Genomic DNA, 24,085 nt, shown 5'->3' on the forward strand with positions numbered 1-24,085 from the left:
CAGCCAAGAAGGTCAGAGCGCCTGCTCCGGCTGCAACGCCACTGAGGATGTTCTCCACAGCCGAGAACGAAACATCTGGAAGAAAAACTTTCTCCAGTAGAACACGGCACTTGAGCCCGAAAGATTCTACAAACCCTAATCATTTAGATATTGTTTTTGGTGCAATGGCTAAAGGGAGGATCCTAAACAAAAAAAGAAATTTTGGCAAAATAAATTATTCAAATAAATGTAAATGATCAGCTAATGTTAATGTATGCCATTGAGTTAAAACTGACTGAATTTCTTTATAAATTTTCTTATAGTTGAATTCATATAAATCAGTTTGAGGCTGCTCTGAACATTTCTCTTATTGTCAAATTTAATTAAGCCATTAGATGCTTGCAATACATTCTTTAAACATCTGTTGTAGGGCAATGCTGTTGTCCTCAACTGTACAGTCTGGACTGAGAACCATACTAGACATGGTGTGTGGATGTGAGAGAACCACGGTCAGGATCTCCTACATCAGAGTTTCAAAGCAGCTTTGGGGAGGGGAAAATTTAGATCAGGGAAGCAGAACTATGGAAGTAGGTTGTTAGCCCTAATCTTTTGTTTCAGTTTTCCATAGGACCAGCATGTTTTTCCCCATAAGAAATGAGCAGCCTTAGCAAAGGCATGTCAAATATCCACTCCGATTAATCACCACACATTGTTGCTTTGAATTTCATGGAAATTTGGTGACTTATCTGGTGAAGCTAGGAGGAAATGTACAGTTTGTCTAAGATTTACAGAGATGTTAGAGTACAAAATTAGCACACTGCAATAATTCTATGGTTAATACCAGTTCTTTTATTTATGTACACACATGTAGTATGCACACACAAAAGAGATATACAGCCAAGAATTTCAGTCACTGGAAATTTGAAAGGAAGTCAAGATCATTATATCTTCTGTGTTTGTCTCATTCCCAGTTGCAAAAGAGCTGCTACATTCTGCAGCACAAGATGGGAATGGAAATAATCCATTACACCACTCCACCATAGGTGACAATGGCATCCTCTTCCAGCTTGCCTCCCAGTTGCCCCCTCCCTGCTATTGAATGAGAGATCAATCAGAGTCCAACAGATGTTTGGGCAGCCCCACCTCCAGTTACATATTCAGTCACTGAACCTCCATTTGAAAATTAGACTTGGTGGTGAAATGATACTTCAGCCATAGGTATTTGCTTTTAAAAATGTGCCTTCACATAAATGCTTAAGTTGCATTCTGTGAACATCCAGAGTTTAACCTTCATAGGAAGACAAAAAGTTGCAGGTCAGATTTTTTCTTTCTAGTCTTCAGTCTGCCAAGCTAGCAGGAATGCCAGTTCTTATGTTTATATGGAATAGCCAACTGAGTTTGTTTCCTTACAGCTCTGTTGTGCTTCCATGCACCTCCCAGGATAGCTGTCATATAAGCAGGAAAGTCCAGGTTTTCCCAAGCCCATTCTCATGGCAATCATTTTTCTTTTCCCAGTCCTCAGCAGCACACCATGGGGAGTGAGTTGTTTTAAATCTGTAATTGACATACCAATATACTGATATATCAGTATGTCACTATTTTTTAAAAAATACCTCAGAAAAATCTTTCCCTCATGGCAGCATGGGCAGGAAGAAGGCCACCAGGGGGACTGGGATTAGAAAAATGCAGGAAACCCCATCACCTGCAAACCCTGTTGCTGCTACACTGAATCAGCAGCAGCAGTGACACAAGCAGCAGTGATACAAGGAACACATCGCCATCTGAATACCAGTCATGTTCCAAGAAATGGAAAGGGAGGAGTGTGATAGGGTTGCCAATTTCTATGTGATGGCTGGAAATATCCCAGAATTACAGCTGGCCTCCAGATGACAGTGATCAGTTCCTCTAGAGAAAATGGCTGCTTTGGAGGAATAATAATAATAATATTTTCTGAATCACTCAATCCCTGCTACCATAAGGCTCTTCATACCCTGATGAGGTCTCTCTCCTCCCCAAACTTTACCCTTCTCAGGCTCCACTTTGATATCTCCAGGAATTCCCCAACTCAGAACTAGCAGCCCTAGAGTATTTTGAGGGTTAAAGGAAGGTCTCTTTCCTTTGTTGTTGATATAGAACAAAGTTAGAGTCCAGTGGCTTATATCTGAAGATGTGTGCTTGCACATGTAAGCTCATACCTTGAATAAAATTTTGTTAAAGGTGCCACTGGACTCTAACTTTGTAATATTGCTTCAGACCAACATGACTGCCCACCTGGATGTTTGTTGTTGCTGTTATTCTTGGGTTCTGCTCAATAAATAGAGAATTTGGAGCTGGGGCAGGAAGACAACTTGACTTTGGAATGGAAATATTTTAGGAACATGAGTAACTTTTCTGAAGAAGTCATAGGAATGGGTGGGAAAGAGAGACTGAAACAATGGGGGAGGGATGGTGGCTCAGTGGTAGAGTATCTGCTTGGGAAGCAGAAGGTCCCAGGTTCAATTCCTGGCATCTCCAAAAAAGGGTCCAGGCAAATAGGTGTGAAAAAAACTCAGCTTGAGACCCTGGAGAGCCGCTGCCAGTCTGAGAAGACAATACTGACTTGTATGGACCAAGGGTCTGATTCAGTATAAGGCAGCTTCATATGTTCAATGCCTGAAATGGAAGTCTGTAAGATTGTTATAGTGACTTTTAAATCTCCATCATGTTTTAGACAAAGGAATTGACTACTGTATTTATTGCACATTTTATTTTCCTTTTGCTCATTGCTAGGCATTTTTTCCCCTTAACTATTTTCCTTTTTATAATCAGTTACTGCCAACACAAGTTATTTTTTTCCTTTTTCCGACTTTGATAATGACTTTGTCTTGCATGCACATAAAAGCCAAATGGCTCGCACTTACTAGGGCACAAGGAGAAGGTGGGAATGTGCCTGTCTTCATCTTAGTTACTCCAACAAGTGAGATTCTTAAAACTTTCCTTACATCCATGCTAATTTGGGATCAATGGCAAAGAAAAGCCTGGGAGTTCTTAATTTGTCCAACTCCCTTATCAAAGACATGAACAGATAGACTGGTGAGTCCAGAATCCTAGAAAGACATACCTCTTTTTAATATTCTGGTGGAAGCAGCCAAAGGGTGATGGGACAGAATAAAGCTGGAGATGAGACCTCCTTTTTAGGGACTAGCAGCTTGGGACCTGCCAGGCCTCCTGATTAAATTCCACATCCGTTATGGTGGAATGCACTTTGCCACTGTCTTCACATGGCAAGTCCAGCTCCTGGCTATGAGATCCCCATTGCCATCTCTTCCACAGTTCCTTCTGTTCTTACAATGTGTGAAAGCAAAAGAGGGGGGCTACCTCAGAGAAAACTCATTTTGACCATCAAAGGCATTGATATGCTCCACCAGTGACTGTGCATGGAGAAAGAAGGACGGATGTAGCAATCTTTTTTGGGATTAAGTGGATGTGCAGCTTACTTCTGCTTTCATCTTGACCCTTGGCTCAGAAATCCCCAGGTGGTCTGACAGCAATCTTCTGGGGCCCTTCCAACAAATGAAATGTCTGTGACAGTCAGAGGAATGAATTGTCCTGGACATTTTTTTAAAAAATGAAAAAAGACTTGTGCTATTAGTTATTCCAGTGAAGCACAGCAGGCTTACAGGTGTTGTGCGATCCTAAAAACATCAACAGGTCTTAGCTTGCTGAGGACTGCAGTATTACTGCACTGTTCACATTTAATTTTGTGGTCTCTAGGCAAGGGGTGTCAAACATGTGGCCCGGGGGCTGAATCAGGCCCTCGGAGGACTCCTATCAGGCCCCCAAGCAACTGGCTGTCATCGGGTTCCTTCTCCCTCTCTCTTGCTTGCTTCTCCATAACAGTTTGGTTTGCCAGGCTTGCTCAATCACACAGGAGCTACAGAGCAAAGTTTCTGTTTTCTCCATTGGCTGAGGCTCCTCCCTTGGGGAGGAAGGGAGGGAAGGCAGAGCTTGTTTTTCCAGGCTCTCTCAATTGCACAGCAGAGTTATTAAGCCAAGCCTCTCTTCTTTCTATTAGCTGAGGCTCCTTCCCCATCTGGTCTCCTGGGGAAGGAAGGAAAGAGCCAGAGCTTCCTTTGCCCAGTTCCTGGATCCCATGGAAGAAATACAAAGAAAGCACCTTGAAGACCAACAAGTGCTAACATTTTAAATATGTTTTAAGTTTTCTTTAAAAATATTTAATTGTGTTTGTCTGTTTCCTTTAAAAAGTTTATCTCTCTGCTACCTAATCTTAAATAGGTACACACATGGCCCAACCCGACATGGCCTGGCCCAACAAGGTCTCATTTATGTCAGATCCGGCCCTCATAACAAATGAGTTTGTCACCCCTGCTCTAGGCAGTATGCAAGGTCAGTACATTAGGGCGTATGGACACACCACTAGAAGAACATGAAGGCACAGAGGACAGAGGCACAAAGGGGGAAGCGAGTCATGAATACATGCCTGTGTAGCCACATGTGCCAGACCAGAGCAGGCTGCACTTAGATTCTGGGGGTGAGGGATAAGGGTTCTGTGTACACTGAACTGTATGATATAATATTAGGAGGTTGAATGTGGGTCCCAGTTCTTATCTTTCAAATGCTTTTACATAGACAAAATATATAACATATTCATGGAGGCTCAAATCAGATTGTCTATAGTGGGAATGTAAAAACCTACCCTAGCTAGAGTTGTATATGCAGTTTTTCTTCTGAAATTTATTCTTTATTAGCAAGATTCATGTTGGGAACTAATGACATGAGTTCCTTACAGCATTCCACCCCCTTCTTCATCTGCTATTTCAGATCTGATCCAGTCCAGAATGAGCCTGTTCAGTTCCATACTGCTGCTCCTGTTTCTCTTCAAAGCTCATTTCGGAGAACCTGCAGACAGCTTTTCTGTTCTTAAAGACACCTGGCATGAAGGTACCAAGTTGGATCAGCTCTTCTAGTTCTAGCATTAACTCTTGGAGGTTCAAGAAATAAGTTCCCATTTCACATGTACACATATACACAAAGAAGAGCTTGGGCAAATGTAGGTGAGGTCTATGCATGGAACCGGGATGGCTGGTAATTCTGTAGCACACTAACAGTGCAATCCTAAACAGATCTATTTAGAGGTCTACTTAAGTCTACTCCAAGGAAAGTGTTCTTAGGATTGCACTGTTCATGTGCACTTTCCCAAGGTATATAAGCAAATTTCCACAAGCAAGGAGCTGCCAAATGCTGAATAGAAAGGGAGCCAGCACTAGCCCAGCAGCCATGTGAATGGGTCATAAAAACATAAGAGAAGCCATGTTGGATCTGGCCAATGGCCCATCCAGTCCAACACTCTGTGTCACACAGTGGCCATAAAAAACCCCAAGTGCCATCAGGAAGTTCACAAGTGGGGCTAGAAGCCCTTCCACTTTGCCACCGCCCCCACAAGCACCAAGAATACAGAGCATCACAGCCCCAGACAGTTCCAATAATATGCTGTGGCTAATAGCCACTGATGGACCTCTGCTCCATATTTTTATTCAATCCTCTCTTGAAGCTGGCTATGCTTGTAGCCGCCACCACCTCCTGTGGCAGTGAATTCCACATGTTAATCACCCTTTGGGTGAAGAAAGAATACTTCCTTTTATCTGTTCTAACCCGACCGCTCAGCAATTTCATTGAATTCCCACAAGTTCTTGTATTGTGAGAAAGGGAGAAAAGTACTTCTTTCTCTACTTTCTCCATCCCATGCATAATCTTGTAAACCTCTATCATATCACCCTGCAGTCGATGTTTCTCCAAGCTAAAGAGTCCCAAGCGTTTTAACCTTTCTTCATAGGGAAAGTGTTCCAAACCTTTAATCATTCTAGTTGCTCTTTTCTGGTCTTTTTCCAATGCTATAATATCCTTTTTGAGGTGTGGTGACCAGAATTGTACACAGTATTCCAAATGAGACCACTCCATCGATTTATACAGGGGCATTATGATACTGGCTGATTTGTTTTCAATTCCCTTCCTAATAATTCCCAGCATGGCATTGGCCTATTTTATTGCAATCACACACTGTCTTGACATTTTCAGTGAGTTATCTACCATGACCCCAAGATCTCTCTCTTGGTCAGTCTCTGCCAGTTCACACCCCATCAACTTGTATTTGTAGCTGGGATTCTTGGCCCCAATGTGCATTACTTTGCACTTGGCCACATTGAACCGCATCTGCCATGTTGACGCCCACTCACCCAGCCTCAACAGATCCCTTTGGAGTGCCTCACAATCCTCTCTGTTTTTCACCACCCTGAACAATTTAGTGTCATCTGCAAACTTAGCCACTTCACTACTTATTCCCAACTCCAAATCATTAATGAACAAGTTAAAGAACATAGGACCCAGTACTGAGCCCTGTGGTACCCCACTGCTTACCGTCCTCAACTGCAAAGATTGCCCATTTATACTCACTCTCTGCTTCCTATTAATTAGCCAGTTTTTGATCCACAAGAGGACCTGTCCTTTTACTCCATGACTCTCGAGCTTATTAGGGAGCCTTTGATGAGGAACTTTATCAAAAGCTTTCTGGAAGTCAAGGGAAGCAACATCTATTGGGTCCCCTTTGTCCACATGTTTGTTCACTCCCTCAAAGAACTCTAACAGGTTAGTGAGGCAATATCTTCCTTTACAGAACCCATGCTGAGTCTTCCTCAATAACTTGTGTTCATCAATGTGCCTACTCATTCTGTCCTTGATAATGGTTTCTACCAACTTTCCTGGTATTGAAGTCAGACTGACTGGCCTGTAATCTCCTGGATCTCCTCTGGAACCCTTTTTAAAGATGGGGGTGACATTTGCTACTTTCCAGTCCTCAAGAATGGAGGCAGATTTCAATGAAAGATTACATATTTTTGTCAGGAGATCCACAAGTTCAACTTTGAGTTCTTTCAGAACTCTTGGATGTATGCCATCCGGACCTGGTGACTTATTAGTTTTTAATTCGTCTATCAGTTATAGGACCTCCTCTCTTGTCACCTCAGTCTGACTCAGTTCTTTCAACACCCCTTCCAAAATTAGTGGTTCTGGAGTGGGCAAACACTTCTCATCTTCCACAGTGAAGACGGAGACAAAAAATGCATTCAGCTTCTCAGCCATTTCTCTATCTTTCAGTAATCCTTTTACCCCTTGGTCATCCAAGGGCCCCACTGCCTCTCTGGCTGGTTTCCTGCTTCTAATATATTTGAAGAAATTTTTATTGTTGGTCTTTGTTTTTTGCAATATGCTCCTCATAGTTCCTTTTTGCCTCCCTGATCACAGTCTTGCATTTGATTTGCCACAGCCTGTGTTCCCTTTGATTAATCTCACTTGGACTAGCTTTCCAATGCTTAAAGGAATCCTTCTTACCTTTTACAGCTTCCATAACTTTGTTTGCAGGCCTTTTCTTATACCTGTCTACTTGCCTAAGGATTGAATCACCAACTACCAAGACCCCCCCCCCTCCCTCCCTGCCCAGGGATGGTTCCTTGGTGCGAAAGGATACCCGCTCACCAACTGAAGAAGAGGTCCCTTCTGAGGGCGCATTCCCCTTATCCTCAGCATGGTGCCCTGATCCCTCTTGACCTTCGTATTCCCTGGCAGCAATGGGGCTGCCATGTTCAGAGTGGGGCTCCTCTAACATGTCCCCGAGAGTCTTCTCTGAGTGCCTAACAGTCTCTGCTTCTCCAGGTCAGCCACCTCTGCCTCAAGGGTACGAACTCGTTCCCTGAGGACCAGGAGCTCCTTGCATCAAGCACACACCCAAGACTTCTGTCCTGTGGGCAGATAGTCATACATGTGACACTCAGTGCAAAACACTGGAAAGCCCCCACCCCCCTGCTGGCAATCTACCTTCATGATAGCTTCTTTAAAATATACAATTCCCCTTTAAATCCTGTTGTGTTTATGTGGCTCTCCTTCTGGAGGGTCTACTTACCTTATTGGGAATACAAGGAAAATAGGGATCCAGGTTTCTGGTCCTTCCTGGGCTTCTTATACAGCCCCCAGGCTAAGAGCCATAGGCCAAGAGCCCTTTAGCTCTTGCCTCTGGCAAGGTGCAGCCTAATAATGCAAAAAGGATGGAGCCTCAGTCTGCCCCAGGAACACAGTCACTCCCAATCAATCAGCAACCATCACTGACAGCCCACTCAAAAGAAACAAACAGCAGTTCCCCAGCAACCACACAAACTCAGAATTTTCAGCAATCACACAAACTCAGAAATTCTCAGCAACTTCTCCAGCTGTTTAGAAAGCCAAACCTCACCCTTATAGCACTTCTTATCCGCTCTCTCACAGAGCTCTCTCAAATGTCCTACATAGGCGGTTCCACCCAAAGGACATACTGAGTTCCATGATCAGGAGTGTTTCAGTATTTTGTTCCCTGGCATCCTGGCATGTGGGTTACTTTAAACCATGCTAGGGGGACCTCACCATCCCAGTGGTAACTACTGGTGTGATATCCATAGTCCACATTTCTGGCTCTCAGGAGAGAGTATATGGGTGTAACAAAGCTACCTTTTAAATTCACTAGGATGCTTTTTGTGAGCAACATTTATTTCTTCCTCCAAACAGTTAGCCTCCAAAAGGTTCAGTAAAGTATCTCTCTGTTTCCCTAGATGAACTTGCCAAAAACTTTGTCAGCCCAATCCAATGGGCTAATGCCATCCCATGTCCTGAAAGGCAGTCTAACTCTAAGGCAGCAAGTCTGCAATCCACACCATCACTTCTGTGCAAGCGGCAGGAGCACCAAATTCAATCATGGCAAGGGATGCATCCAGTGAGGAGCAGAGTGATCTCCATCCCTCAAGAGGCTGTGCTGGTGGAACGGGAGAAGGACCTCTCTACCTATAACTGGAATTCATTTGGCTTAAGATATGGCAAGAGGCAAGCAGTAAAAGCCAAAATGCAAATGTGAAGACATGGAAGAACTCTGCTGAAGTATGGCAGGTGGAGCAAATGAAAGTATTTATTGGCTCAGAATTGTGATGAATTCATTCATTAATGTTCCAAAAGAATGGCTGAAGGAGAAGAAATGCCACTAGCCTACAGCTCATAAGATATCTAAGGCCAGAATTTCAGTAGAGAAATTAAAAACATTTTTGTTTTAAATACAAATTTGTAGAGTGCCAGTCATTGTTATTTTCAAAATGTCAGCTATCATAATCATATTAAAATTAGAATTATCTTTCTGCTAATTTCAGTATTGTGTCTTCTTGCTTTAAAAAAATATCCAACAACAAAGTTGAAATTACAAATGTGTGCACAGTAGACGTTTTAGTAATATTTATTTATTTAGAAAATTTTCATACCTCCTCTCTAGAGAACCTGTCCAAATAACAGAATGAAATTTAATTCAGAGTGTCGAGTCTGTGATTTGCACCTTAGGATGCTTTTGTTTGGCATTTTGGAAAAAAGAGAATCCACATGCCAGAAACCTGAGTTCCCAGCAGGGAGATCACAGCACATATCTGATGGAAAATCCTTCTGTTGGACTGGTCTTGGGTATGAACTATGGGATCTGTAATTAGGCCCTCAGGAGTGGCAGTGACACTCCACGGTCTCAGGCAGAGGAAAGTCTTTCTTGACACCTGCTTGTTGAGATCTTTTAATTGAAAATATTAAGGATCAAACCTGTAGTCCTCAACTTGCAAAGTGCATGCTCTGTAACTGAGACACAGCCTCTCCACATAATACAGACTTTCCTCCACATGAGTGCAGTGATAAGTATCTTACTTATCTTTCCTAATCACTGAGTGATATTTCTCCTTGAACAAAGACAAAAGGAATAGTAGAAAAGCAAGGCTGATGAATAGGCCATGGAAGTATAAGTTTTAACCTCCTACCAGTTTGAGGGCTGAGGCACAACTAATGCTGTAAAGTCTTGTCTTACTACTCACCAGTTTCCATAATTTATTGCCTGGGAAGCTGTACTGGCTTTCTCACCTGATGGAGGCTCATAGATGGAGGCTGCTTTCTTTTCACTGCTCCAGATTCTCCTGCTGCGGACCCAGACCATTTTAATGCTTTTTCTGCTTAAGATACTGGTGATAACATAGAGTTTCCAGTTTTTCTTCTGGCAAGCTCTCCTATGTCTATAGTATTGTTAGAGTATGGAAAAATCAACAAGTGAAGCATTTCCAACAATTGTATCTGTATCCAAGAAAAGAATTAACTGCTTAATTTCTGATTGCCAAGGATCAGGAGCTATAGTGGCAGAATAGCTGTAACCCTGGGAACACATACTCTGCAGTCCCTTCTACATTGGAACATTTTCAGCCTCCTTCGTAAGTAGAAAAGTAGGCAACCAGCTTTGAGTCAGTCATAGGACAACTGTAATAATTAAGAATTTATTGAAGAAGATTCATTCACATGGCAGAGATTGGTTGGAAAAATGAATTAGTCCAGTAAAATAGTGAACAGGGTTGTTGCTGTTGTTTTTGTTAAGAAATCTAGCCATTAAAAAATAAGGCACAAATCCTGGCTCTTTTCCATAGTTCTTGCAACATAAAGCAGACAGCTGTGACACTTAAGAGTGGGATGTCTTCTATTTATATATATTCTATCCTACCTTTCAATGAAAAAAAATTTTTTTTTAAAGTAGCTTTTGGTAGTAAAAAACATGATACAAAATATTGCTGGGGCAGGGGGTTTTCAGCTGAGTTTAGTTCCAGGCACAACAGATGGCTGCTTTCTGTCCTGGCAGTTGACATCTCTTCCTCTCAATGTCATTGATAGTAGTTGGGAGGGAAGAGTTCTTAGCCAGTTCTGGGGATGATGGGAGGGTTTGACTGTATTTCATCTTTAGGTTCCTCCATAGAAATATGATGCTGAGAGCAAAAATAGCCAAAAATACTTGGTAATAGTCTCAGATCCTGACAATAGTTTCTGACCTAAAGGTTTGCATTGCTCACAAAAAGAATAAATGTTAGCGTTTGTTATTATGTTCTGAGCTTCCCTGAAATAGATATGCTGCCCTGCTCACATTCATTCCTAGAACAATGGAGCATAAACAGGGCTTAAACCCTCCCTCCCACAATGGTATTCTACTGAGGAGGACTATGTATAAGAGGCTCCATGCAGACTCTCTTGCCTTCCAATGTATCCCCCTCCCATTTTGGATTGTCTGCCACAGCAACATCAGTTCTTTGCTCGTTAATTAGCTACTGAGTTTGCATAGCTACAGGCACAATGCTGAGCTTGCTTTGGAGCCTTTCAATTTCCCCTTAGACCCCAGCTGCTAATTTCTACAAAGAGAGTTGGGCCACTGGAAGATGTAATTGAAAAATTCCTCCCAGGGACCCATATAGCCCCCTCTCCATATTGTCTGCATGACACAATATAAGATGAAAGAACAAAGTGCTCCAAAGTTGCTTCCATGGGGCTCTTGCTCTTTGTTCCCCTCCCAAACTGTCATGGCTGGGGGCGGGGAGGGGGGGTTCCATATGATGTCACCATGCAATCATCCACCTTTCCGGTGTTAATCAGTTTGTCTGCAGTATACCTGAAAGTTTGTTCTCAAAGCAGGTTTGGTTTTGGTGTGGATAGGAAGATGCAGGTTTCTGCACCCAGAGCCGGCCCTGCCACTAGGCAAACTAGGCGATTGCCTAGGGCACTGGCCTTCTGGGGGCACCAAATTGTGTACCCCCCCATGTGACTTGGTGATGTTATCCATGCAGAGGGTGGGGTGCCAGAAGTTAGCCTCGCTTAGTGTGACAGACAGTCTAGGGCCAGCCTTGTCCACACCTCTCTGTCACATTCAGCACCATGTCCTCCCCATTTCCCCTGGAGCCGCTATCTTCCCTTCCCTGCCATTGGAAGGCTTTTGCCAGTGTTTTAAAAATATTGGTAGTAGATGTATCACTATAGTATCCTAAATACTATTGTGAATCTGATTTTAAAACCCAGCAAACATCCTGCCAGTGGTAAGAGGGAAATGGCAGGCATGCCAGGAAAGGCCAGAGAAAATTCCCATGTAAAGGCTCCAAGTGCCACTGCAAACAAATACAGCAGTAATGAGAGCAAAACAGGAACTCATCCCCATGCAGAAGCACCACAAGACACCCCCCCCCCAAAAAAAAATTAGACAAATGTGGCCTGAAGTGAATACTTACAAGTCTTACTAACCAACTGTCAAAGGACATGGGGATTAGTTTCTCAGCAAAAAAGAAAACACAATCCATTAGGATATGTTAGCTATACTATACCAAGTTGGGCAGCTGCTCTCTCCTTCCATAATGGTTTTATTGAGGCAGAATCCAAAAATGCATTTGCACTTTGGGGCATTTCACTGTCCCTTGTTGGGGCCCGTGGCTATGCTTGCTTTTAAAAGCAGTGGTTCTAATTTAAAGTCTATTGACATTTTTAATATGAAATAGTACAAAATAGTACAAAAAAAAATACAAAAAGCCCCATGGCACAGAGTGGTAAAGCTGCAGTACTGCATTTGCAGCCCTCTGCTGATGACCTGAGTTTGATCCCAGTGAAAGCTGGTTCAGGTAGCCGGCTCCAGGTTTACTCAGCCTTCCATCCTTCCGAGGTCGGTAAAATGAGTACCCAGCTTGCTGCGGGGAAAGTGTAGATGACTGGGGAAGACAATGGCAAACCACCATGTAAAAAGTTTGCTGTGAAAACGTTGTGAAAGCAACGTCACCCCAAAGTCGAAAATGACTAGTGCTTGCACAGGGGACTACCTTTACCTTTAGTACAAAATTAACAAAGTCAGAGAAAACACAAATGGCAAAGATGCAGACAAAATATCTCAAAATTTCTCTACCATATTTGAACTGTCTATTTACTGGCGCTACATACCGAAGCGGCTCACAATCTCCTTTACCTTCCTCCCCCACAACAGACACCCTGTGAGGTGGGTGGGGCTGGAGAGGGCTCTCACAGCAGCTGCCCTTTCAAGGACAACCTCTGCCAGAGCTATGGCTGACCCAAGGCCATTCCAGCAGCTGCAAGTGGAGGAGTGGGGAATCAAACCCAGTTCTCCCAGATAAGAGTCTGCGCACTTAACCACTACACCAAACTGGTGAGTGAAAGAGAGAGAGAGTGTGTACTTTTCAGAAGTCTTTGTAGGGTAGGCAGTAATAGTGTGTGTCTGTCTCTGTGCTTGTTTTGCATTGTTTTCAGAGTCTTTGTATAGGAGCCTGTTTATGGGATGGCGGAAAACTCTACTTCTCTCTCTTTTTATTTGCCTGTGTTTGCCTGAAGAACAGCAGTTCCTGTGAGTAAAGCCCCAGGGAGATCACAAAAATGTGAGCTTGCAAACTGTGAATTTTGGCTGCTTTTTGTGTGTTTACACTTTCATTTACTTAAATTGCAGCTATTGAGGGGTGAGGAAATGATAACTATTCAAGTGAATTGCACTACTGTATTTTTATGCATTTATTTTGGAAATGGGAAAGTCTGGTTCCGCCCTGAAGTCTCCTGGCTCCACCCCCAAAGTCTCCAGATATTTTCTGAATTAAACTTGGCAACCCTAGTGAACTTTTCCCCCACTCCTCATTTTACTGCTGAATTATTATTTAAATCATGTTTAGATGCTTATTTGCTTATATGACAAGATCCAGCTTTTCTGATGCGATGCCAAAATGCACAGAAGCTCTTAGATCAGGTAGGATGGGGGGCAGCAGCTAACCGTAGTGTTCCATGCATTCCATCTACCCCCACCCACAACCTTGGGGAACAGTGCTCATTCTATTGTGTGATCAGGAAGGCACACACATACCCACATGTGCTCATTCTGAGCATGATTTATGGTGTTTGGGGGGCTTTCCCCTTTAATCTGGACAAGGAAAAAAACTTATTTTTCTCTGGTTTAAAGGAGGAACTGCATCCATCCTTTTATTCTTTTAAAGGACCTTTTCCTCTTCCCTCATGAATGGCCAAACTAGAGTTGATGGCATCCTCATGGCCACCACAAGAGCATAGTCGCCATTTCAAAGCCACTTCAAAATGCCTCAAGGCCTGATCCTGATTGAGCTCAGATTAGACAGCTCTTGTCCCCTCCTCAGCTTTTCAAGTGCCAAAACACCTGCTGGAGGGGGGCAGCTGTTTTGGCACTTGATGAAGAGCTGGGAAAAGGGACAAGAGTGCTGTGCTCTGGTACCTGGTTTCACCCTCAGGTGTGGTGTTACAGTGTAGCTTAGCAGGGAATGTGAGGGAAAAGGGAGGATTTTGCACCATGGAGGGGGGATGTCTGACAAAAATATCTGTCATTTTTGCACAACAGGAGGGAAAGGAGGAGGAGCAGGAACTGAGGAGTAGCTGCAGCAGCAAGCAAAGCAGAAACAGGGGCGTGTGAAAACCATCCCCATCTGCTCCCATGCCACTTGCTGCAGCCCCCAAGGCTGTGCTTACATGCTCCCATCTGAAAGCAACCAGTGATAATTTATTTGAATACAATGAGTGGCCAGAACAATATCAATCATACATTTAGCACCCAGTTTAGTACAGTAAGCCTTCCAAATGCCCACATACATTTTGAGGGAGATGGAGAGGGGAAAAAAGCAGGGAATAGCAAAAGGTTGTATTATCTGACCTGAGTGGGAATTTGTACAGAGGAATGACAAGCATTTGGGCAGCTTATAGCCCTACACAAACTGGGACATTTGGTGTTCCCTGAGAAGAACATGAGAAGAGCCCAGCCAGATCAAACCAAGGTCCATTAAGTCCACCATCCTGTTTCATATAGCACAGAACCAGTTGTCTTGGAGACTGAACAAGCAGGGCAGAGGTCAAAGCCTTCTCTAATATTGCCTCATCACTGGGTTTCAGAGGTTTACTGCCTCTGAATATGGAGGTTCTCTTTAGGCTACTAGCCATTGATGGATCCATCTTCCATGAATTTACCAAATGCCCATTTTAAAGTCATCAGTGCTTGAGGGCATTACAACCTCCACTGGCAGTGAATGCCAGAATTCAATTATTCATTTAGGCTTGCCAATCCCCAGGTCCCAGCAGGGGATCTCCTAGTTTTGCAGGCTCTTTCCTGCCCCCTGTCAGCTGACCCCACCCCCACAGCCACCTCCACTTTGGAAGGCTGAAGAAGATGCTTGGAAATGCTTACTTTTTAGATGGTATGTCTGTGCCTTTAAATCTTTAGAGACCAGGCTGAATGGGGTCAGAGTGAGCCAGCAGAACAACATGGCTGCTCCCAGTAGCTGTGAAAGCAGCCCAGACCCTCTATTTGTTCTACAATCTCTTCAAATGTTGTTTGCATAATAAAGGGAAAACTGGAACCTTTGGTTTCCCTGTGTTAGTCTGAAGAACTTGGAACTTGAGTAACTTGTGAGTAAATTGCCTCATTGAGACCACATAAGTGTAGGGTTGCAAACTGTTTATTTTGGCTGCACTGTCTGTGTGTGTGTGAGAGAGAGAGAGAGTGCTTGGGATGGAATGAAGACTGTATTCAGGGGAACTGCACTGCTGTATTTTTACTTATTTATTTTAAGAAATGTGAAAGTCTCCTGGCTCTACCCCCAAAGTCCCCAGATATTTTCTGAGTTAGACTTGGCAACCCTATTACTCATTGAATAAAGAAGTGTTTCTTTTTGTCTGTTCTGTTCCAGTTAAAGTTTGTGAGGCCCACACGGAAACCTAAGCAAGTGCTAAATGCAATGAAAAAAATCCAGGTAGAATTCCAGGGGCAAAACACATGGAAGAAGCCACACAGGAAAGGTTGAGGGCAGCAAAAGAACTAGGGCCTAGGGTATACAGCAAAACAAGGATGCTTCAAGATTCAGTAATTTAGCACCAATTTGAAGAACTATTGCAAAACTATTGCAAATTTGGAGAACTATTACTCCTATAGCTAAAGGACGATGATGTAAAGAGAGGGAGAAAAGAGAATGAATGTATGGATAAATGAAATTAATGAACAAATGAAGTCCAAGGCCTGGACAAATAGAAGTGCCTTCACCTGGCTGGCACTGAAAGTTCAACTGAATCAATGCTAAGGAAATGACTGCATTCTTGAAATTATTCATAGTAACACATCTATTAAATGGTATTTTTTTCCTTGGCTACCAGATCCAAGAACTCTGTCCAAGTGTTGTCGATATGGTGAGGCTGAAGCTGTTAGTGCTGGAGGATGAGAAGTATGTCTGTTAGCACAAACACAGTATTTACTTGTATTTACACATAATTTACAACCATGCTAGGACAAATCACCAATCAGATTTTGGCTATAGTTCAAGCTGCTGTATACCAAATCCCATTCCTGCTTTCTCAGTTGTCCTGATCTGTCACCTTATCCCCTTTTTGTTTTATTAACTTTTGACTATTTGGCTCTAGAAAATTTAGTCAGAGATACAAGGGATACAAGGAGAGAAGAATCCCGTGGTGGTGGTGGTCGTGGTGGGGATGAGTGAAGCAGCAGGAAATAGTTAAGGTTCAGTTGAAGAATCCCAGCCTACTTCCTTCTCCATGTGAGCAACAACCATAAGGTAAAATGCAATATGCCTGTTCCTGCTGATACCGAAGGCCAGACTACATGTTATGTGGCTGTGGGGATCCTTTAAAAGCAGTTCAAGAAACTATGATAAGAAATATTATTTTTTTCCACTCATTTCCACCATGTAACCTGTCTGGTTGGCTTCAGCCAGGCAGACAAAAAAAGACTGGCAAAGAGAGCTACCTTTCTTTCCTCCTCTGCTTGTCCTAAAGACAGTTGGGCATTTCACTGCTGTCTTTTAAGTATTAAATGTCCTTTATCTCCCAAGTGTATTAATTTAAAATGCCCCCTGTATTCTGAAGTTTAATGAAAGACGTTGCTCTTCTCTGGTTGGATTTAAGTTCTTGAGTGCAAACAAGGCCTTCCGGATGACCTGTAGGGAGTCTCATATCTGCCATCTCTTTTCCTGGCTTTTTCTCATGTCCTCATCCCAGTTAGAAAATGCAAGCGAGGATTGTGAATTTTGACCCTCTGGCTGGAATGCCTTGGATTGAGGGCACTATGCTAGCCTGTGTGACGCAGTCCAAAGTCTTAGAGGGTGGGAGCTTCCCTGTGTGGGAAAAAGGAAGCCCTGATTCATGCAGTGGAGGCGGGTGAGCAGTGACCTTGCTGTAGAAAGCCACAGATTAACAGGCCAGGCAGCCAGAAAAGCAAATATAATGGAATTAAAACCAGAAATTTTGGTCAAGGAAGGGGGCAACCTCCAGGTAGTAGCTAGAGAGCTCTTGGAATTGCAACTGATTTCCAGTCTACAGAGATCAGTTTCCCTGGAGAAGATGGCAGCTTTCAAGGATGGGCTTTATGGCATAACATTCCTGCTGAGCTTTCTCTCCACCCTGAACTCTGTGCTCCCGGGCTCCACCTGCAAATCTCCAGGAATTTCTCAACCCAGAGTGTGCAACTCTATTAAATCAGAGGAAAAATCTGAATGCAGAAAAATCTGCAGTGGGTGAAAATTCATATGATCAAGTTGACAATGAAGGTCATGTGAATCTGTGCCCAGCGTGTGATAATAGTGATTGCTTTAGCACATACGCAATGAGTGACTGAACAGTTACACGTGACCCACATCCCCAAACAGTGAAAGTTTCAGAGTTAGTGCTTACATGAATTAGTTCCCTTTGGAGGAGAAATCACTGCAGATGTACAGTATTTTTATAGTATTCACGTTATTTACAAATATCTAAGTAGAGCACTGGTGGAGGTCAAATGGTAGGACATCTGCAATCCCACATCAGATCCCAGAGAAAGAAAAGCTGTTTAGGAGCTCACAGCAGCAACTGCTTGCTTATCTTTAACTGCTCCTTCTTTTCATACAATCTCACCTCTGCCCACTCCCTTAGGCTAGGAAGGGGCCTCACTTGTACCTCATAGGGTTGCCAGGACCTCCCTGGCCACTGGAGGGCATAGTGGGTAGAACTGACAGATCCAGGTTGGGAAACTGCTGAAGATTTGGGGATGGAGCCTGAGAAGAACAGGGACCTCAGTGGGGTACAATACCATAGAATCCACCCTCCAAAGCATTCATTTTCTCCAGGGGAACTGATCTCTGTAGTGTTGAGTTGAGCTCTAGAACAGGGGTGTCAAATGTCCAGCCCATGGGTCAGAACTGGCCTGCTCTGGGCTTTAATCAGGCCTGCTGGGCTCTTTTCTCCCCCTTTCCCCTTCTGTCCTTACTCACTGAAACTCTGAGGCTGCTGTAGTTCCCTGCTCTTTCTGCCTTGCCTGCCTACAGCAGGAAACAAAGCTGCAAAGAAAATGTGGAGTGGATTTTCCATTAAGGTCTCTGTGTGCAGATAGATAGGGCCCAGGGACTTTAATGGAAAATCCATTCAATGTTTTCCTAGCAACTTTGTCTGTGCTGTTTCAGCGTTCCTATAGCTGTTTGAAGCTGATGTTTCCTGGAGTTGTGTCCTTGCAAATAAAGTGTTGATGCTTTGAGGTAGCTTGTCTGCTCAGTGGACCTGAGAACTGGTGCCTAGTGAGGATTCTAACTTGGGAATCCACAGACAAAGGGGGATATTAAACTGGAGAGTCATTGCAAACCTGAGTAGACCTTATCGGGGGGGGGGGGGGAGCTTGCAATACCATTTCATTGTTTTCCCAGGCTCAGAACATTTTATATTTTCAGTTTCTGCTGTGATGTGTGCTTTTTCTTGATGTTTTATTTTTAAAATTGCATTATCAAATCCCACTATTCCCCCACCTTTCCATTTTAAACAAAGCATCACAAGACTTTTAAGCATGTTTGTATTTTAAATTGAAACAGATGTTTAATTGTGTTTGTCTGTGTTCTTTATCAAGTATATATCTCTGCTACTTCACATTGCGTTTTATGATACACATGGCCTAGCCCCACAATGTCCTATTTGCATCAGAGTTGGCCCTCCTAACAAATGAGTTTGACACCCCTGCTCTGGAAAGCTCAAAGTATGTACTCACAAAGGAGAGACTGTTTAGTCTCTGTATAAGTTACTGCTCCAGATCTCTGCAGAAGTTAATGCACAGAGTAATGTCCTGCAGAAACACAGGGCTCTAATTAGAGCCAGGCCCAGAGTCATACAGTGGTTAGGTTAGGATTTGGGAGACTCCAGTTCAGATCAACAGTCTGCCATGGAAGTTTGCTGGGTGACCTTGGGACAGTCACACACTCTCAGCCTACCCAAGAGTTGGTGTGAGGATTAAAATGAAGGACAGGATAACTATGTAAACCACTTTGGGTTCTTCCCCACTAGGAGAACAGCTGAGTACAAATGAAGTAACTCATGAAAGCTTATATTTTGGGAACATTTGTTGGTCTCAAAGGCCCTACTGGACTTGAATTTTGTTCTTTTAAAATTGGTTTTCTTTCTTTGTGAACAAAAAAAATTTAAGTGATGACCAAATGAGTTATGACTCAAGTGATGTTAATATTTTTAATAAAAAGTTTTTCTGAAGCATGTGGGGAGGGAAAAGACAGATGAATCAGCATTCATATTGCAAACAGACACATTTGTTGAATGCATAGTAAAAGGGGAATCAGATTTGTTCTTTGAAAGAAAAAAAATAGCAAATAAATCCTGTTTCAAGGTACATTTGCATGACCAGGAAGTGTTTCTGGAAATGGTACTTCTTTGGTCAGCCTGGTTCTGAAAGAAGGAGCCAGTAATGCACATTCCATCAGATCCTGCCATCCCTGTACTTATCAGTCACATAGGTAGGACACAGCTGAAGAACCCTGCAGGTCTCACACTTTCAGCTACTGGGACACACATGTTCATACCTTGAATAAAACTTTGCTGGTCTTAAAGGTGCCACTGGACTCAAACTTTATTCAGCTACTGGGACTGTTTTGCTATGAGAGCCAAAGAGCCACACTAGAACCGATAGCTACAGATCTTTGTGTTTAAATCCTGATCTGCTGCAATTGAGCCAAAAGTGGTTTGTGTGCATGTCTGCTTTGGAGAACAATAGTATTATGTGGGTGAAGACTGCAGAACCCTCCCCTCATCCAAAGCTCCCCAGGAAATTTTTTCCAGCCCCTTCTTTGATGAGAAGGATTGCACAGTGTGCGTCTTCCTCACCCCCAGCACCAGTTTAATCCTTACATCAGATCCTCCCCCATTCCTTGCATTATATGTGATTACAGCAAATCCTGGTTAAAACATGAATCGGCTTCCATCATGTCTAACTGGACTCTAAAAAAACACACCCCTATTTGAACTTCCTGCTAACTGTGGCATATGAGAACATTAATCCAAGGGTGAGGTCAGACATTCATAAAATCCCACTACGGGCATGAGTGGAGTCCGGAAGCATGTCGGATTTTAAGCGGTTGTCCAAACGTCAGCATCTGCGAATGGTGGTTAGCTCGTTCAAGTCCCGCGTTGAGACGACTGGGGCGCGGACTAATTTGATACTGCTTTAAATCTGGAACAAAATTCTTCTGACGGTTCCTGAGTGGAATGTCTCTGTTTGAACGCTCCATCTTTGGCGACTCATCGGAAGCGCACCACCGCTTCCCTCCCAAAGCCCCCTGCAAGTGATATCACTGCACCAGTGAATGAGCGAGTGAATGTTGGCTCGATAAATCGTTTACCCGCCCCTATGTCCAGAAACAAAACTCACTTTTGAAAGTAGATGTGAACTGATTTGAATTCCTGGGTTTTTTTCTGCACACGTAGTGCTTGTGCTGGAAAAGTAGTGCCAATGGACTAGCAAAACTGTTAGTGATCCGACCCATTTAAAAGCGACGCGCTGCAGATAGCGGGCATCACTGCGCCTGCGCTAATGCAGATTGACGTCTCATGAAACGAGGTCCAGTAGAGCACTCTGATCGACCAGCGACGGGACCCACATGGGCTAGAACGGGAGCCTGGCTGTTGTCTGATAGGAAAATTGGTTGTGCGGATTATAATAGAGCCGCGTTGCAGATGGATTTAATGGTGAGTGTGACCGCACCCCAAGAGTACATTTTGGCTGTTGTAGCTTTTAGAGCCACACACTTAAAGGACAAGATGGCATAAGCCTTGTGTCATGAGTTTCCCATGCCTCTCATCACATAACAAGTCTCACCCAAAGGTTCCTGAAGCCATCACAGTGCAAGCAAGTGCTGAGATCTGGAGGAGTTTGTGCTTCCATTGGTGTACTCCTCTCATCATAGCCCAGACCAGTCACAGTGCTTTTACATTAAAAGACCTTTGTGCCAGCCCCTGCTTGACCCTTCTGGCCTTTAACCTGCTTTTTAAAAAGGAGTTTGGGAAAATCCCTGCTCACAAGCTTTGCACCCAAGGTTGTGTGTGGGAAAATAAATACAATCAATTCAAAAGAGCCATAAACTCTCAGTTTTTACTCCAGAGACCTGGTAATTGCTTCCAGAGGTGGAAGGTTGCCTTGACTAAAAAGGAGGAGGCTATTTGTTGTTTCCTTGGCAAAACGCAGTACAAGTGTAACTCCAGTTACCGCAACTGTCCCAAAGCTTCGATCAGGAGCTGCACTCCAGTCATCAAAACCTGATTTGAACGTCATTGTTTCTCCCATGACAGGCTTCTCCAGCATGCTTTCTGATACCGCATTACACAAGTAGTTGATCATCAACATTAAGTTGATAACTGATCAACAATATTAGCTTATAGAGGTTCCACAGCTGAGCTTCAGGCAAGTTTTTTCTCAATATAACGGGCCAGGATGCTGTACAGTTTTCACAGAAACTTTCTCTTTGCTAGGAAATGGATCCTGGTCTTGAAGGATAATTGCTCCATGATTTGAATACTTTCCCCCTCAGATTTTCTTTGGTAATTTCATTTACAACATCCTGTATTCATCACTGAGTAAGCTCCCCACAAACATTTGCTAGTAATTGATGAATTGGGTCTCCAAGTCCACAGGGAAGGCTGTATCACCAGTTTTATTAGTTTCATCTTAAACTGCAAAACAACTGAAGTGACATTTGTTGCTTTTCAGCAAGGACCCAGTTTTTTCTGCAGAAGGATACAAATTGTGTACCTTGGACTTCTAGGGGACCAGTCAACATACAAAACTGTTCCATGATTTGACTCTAAAAACAAACTTAAAGCAAACTTTTTTTTTAAAAAAACCTAAAAACAGCAGGGGACCCTAATTTGCAAGGTCATGGTTTTGAAACAGGATTGTCATCTGAGGGTTGGGAAATTCCTGGAGGTTTTCAAGTAGAACATGTGGAGAGCAGGGTTTGGGGAGAAGAACCTCAGCTGCAAATATTGCCATAGAATCACCCTCCAAAGCAGTAATTTTCTCCAGAGTACTAGACCTCTGTAGTCTGGAGATCAGTTTTAATTCCAGGAGATCTCCAGTCCCCACCTGGAGACTAGAAACTCTATTTTGAAAGCAAATGACAGGCTGATTCTGCACTCATCTTGCTCCAGGGCAGGCTTCTGTTTCTGTGCGAAGCAAGCTGGTGATTTCGCACCAGTTGCTCTACATCGCCATTGTGCTCGGGGCGAACCCACGATTTGTCGCACTGCAGTGTAAACCTGAAAAAACAGATTTACACTGCAGCACGGCAAATCACAGGTTTGCCTTGCGCAAAATGGCGGCATGGAGCAACTGGTGCAAAATCACCAGCTTGCTCCATACAGAAATAGAAGCCTGCCCCACAGCAAGGTGAGTGCAGAATCAGCCACAGTATCTGCATTTGGATGCACATTCCAATTTACCGCTGCAGTTCCTAAATCCAAGAATATTCAAGATACTCTGTGATCTTTCTATGGCTATCCAGCACCATGGGGTGAAATGCATTAGAAATAAAAGGATAATTAGGGTTTGTAGAATCTTTCCGGCTCAAGTGCTGTGTTCTACTGGAGAAAGTTTTTCTTCTAGACGTTTCATTCTCAGCTGCGGAGAACATCCTCAGTGGCGTTGCAGCTGGAGCAGGCGCTCTGACCTTCTTGGCTGCTGTGCATTGAGTGGGGCCAGGGCTGCTGGAGAGCTGCTATTTCTAGGCTGGAGGGGGTGTGGTGAAAGGGCAATAGGTTTGTGGATGTGCCCATTGTTTGGTGGGGCCCCACCAAACAATGGGCACATCCACAAAATGGGCCCCACCAAACAATGGGCACATCCACAAACCAATTGCCCTTTCACCACACCCCCTCCAGCCTAGAAATAGCAGCTCTCCAGCAGCCCTGGCCCCACTCAATGCACAGCAGCCAAGAAGATCAGAGCGCCTGCTCCGGCTGCAACGCCACTGAGGATGTTCTCCGCAGCTGAGAACGAAACGTCTGGAAGGAAAACTTTCTCCAGTAGAACACGGCAATTGAGCCCGAAAGATTCTACAAACCCTAATGATGTTACCAGCTGTGAAAACCTGAAATCTTTGATAAAAGGATAAGTTTCACACATTTCTAGGGCGGAAATCTCATTTGTTTAAGCAATTCTTGTTACAGTATCCCCAATCCTCCCCCCCCCTAAGGGTTTATCCTTTCAGACAGCCCTCAGATCTGTTTTTATGGTACAGTGTAGCAGTGACCAAACTTTATGGAATCTGTTGAACAAGGGGGAGGAGGAGAAGGAGCAGGAGAAGAAGCAGGAGAAGCAGAAGCAGGAGAAGAAGAAGCAGAAGGAGAAGAAGCAGGAGAAGAAGATTGGATTTATATTCCACCCTCCACTCAGAGTCTCATAGTGGCGCACAATCTCCTTTGTCTTCCTCCCCCACAACAGACACCCTGTGAGGTGGGTGGGCTGAGAAAGCTCTCACAGACGCTGCCCATTCAAGGACAAGCTCTGTGATAGTTATGGCTGACCCAAGGTCCAAAGTATGAGCTAGTGTACACGTTGTGTGAAAGGAGTGCAGAGGGAGGTGGCAACAGAGCAAGCAGTATAGGAACTAGGGTTGCCAAGTCCAATTCAAGAAATATCTGGGGACTTTGGGGGTGGAGCCAGGAGACATTGGGGGTGGAGCCAAGATCAAGGCTGTGACAAGCATCATTGAAATCCAAAGGGAGTTCTGGCCATCACATTTAAAGGGACGGCACACCTTTTCAATGCCTTCCTTCCACAGGAAATAGTAAAAGATAGGGGCACCTTCTTTTGGGGCTCATAGAATTAGATCCCCAGGTCCAATCCTTTTGAAACATGGGGGGTATTTTGGGGAGAGGCACTAGATGCTCTACTGAAAATTTG

General features: G+C 43.7%; 1 protein-coding gene across 1 annotated transcript in view; it reads left to right on the forward strand.

Annotated features, from left to right (window-relative positions):
- The window catches only part of KISS1 (KiSS-1 metastasis suppressor), a 31,146-nt gene extending 22,211 nt beyond the window's left edge, over positions 1–8,935 (forward strand). Inside the window, exons 2-3 of the mRNA XM_060233265.1 lie at positions 4,801–4,920; positions 8,610–8,935. Coding sequence (XP_060089248.1) covers positions 4,818–4,920; positions 8,610–8,908 — 402 coding nt within the window. The 5' untranslated portion in view covers positions 4,801–4,817 and the 3' untranslated portion in view covers positions 8,909–8,935. The remainder of the gene's footprint in view (positions 1–4,800; positions 4,921–8,609) is intronic.
- Positions 8,936–24,085: the final 15,150 nt, after the last annotated feature.

This window comes from Heteronotia binoei, chromosome 2 (assembly GCF_032191835.1).
Source record: "Heteronotia binoei isolate CCM8104 ecotype False Entrance Well chromosome 2, APGP_CSIRO_Hbin_v1, whole genome shotgun sequence".
Taxonomy (NCBI): Eukaryota; Metazoa; Chordata; class Lepidosauria; order Squamata; family Gekkonidae; genus Heteronotia; species Heteronotia binoei.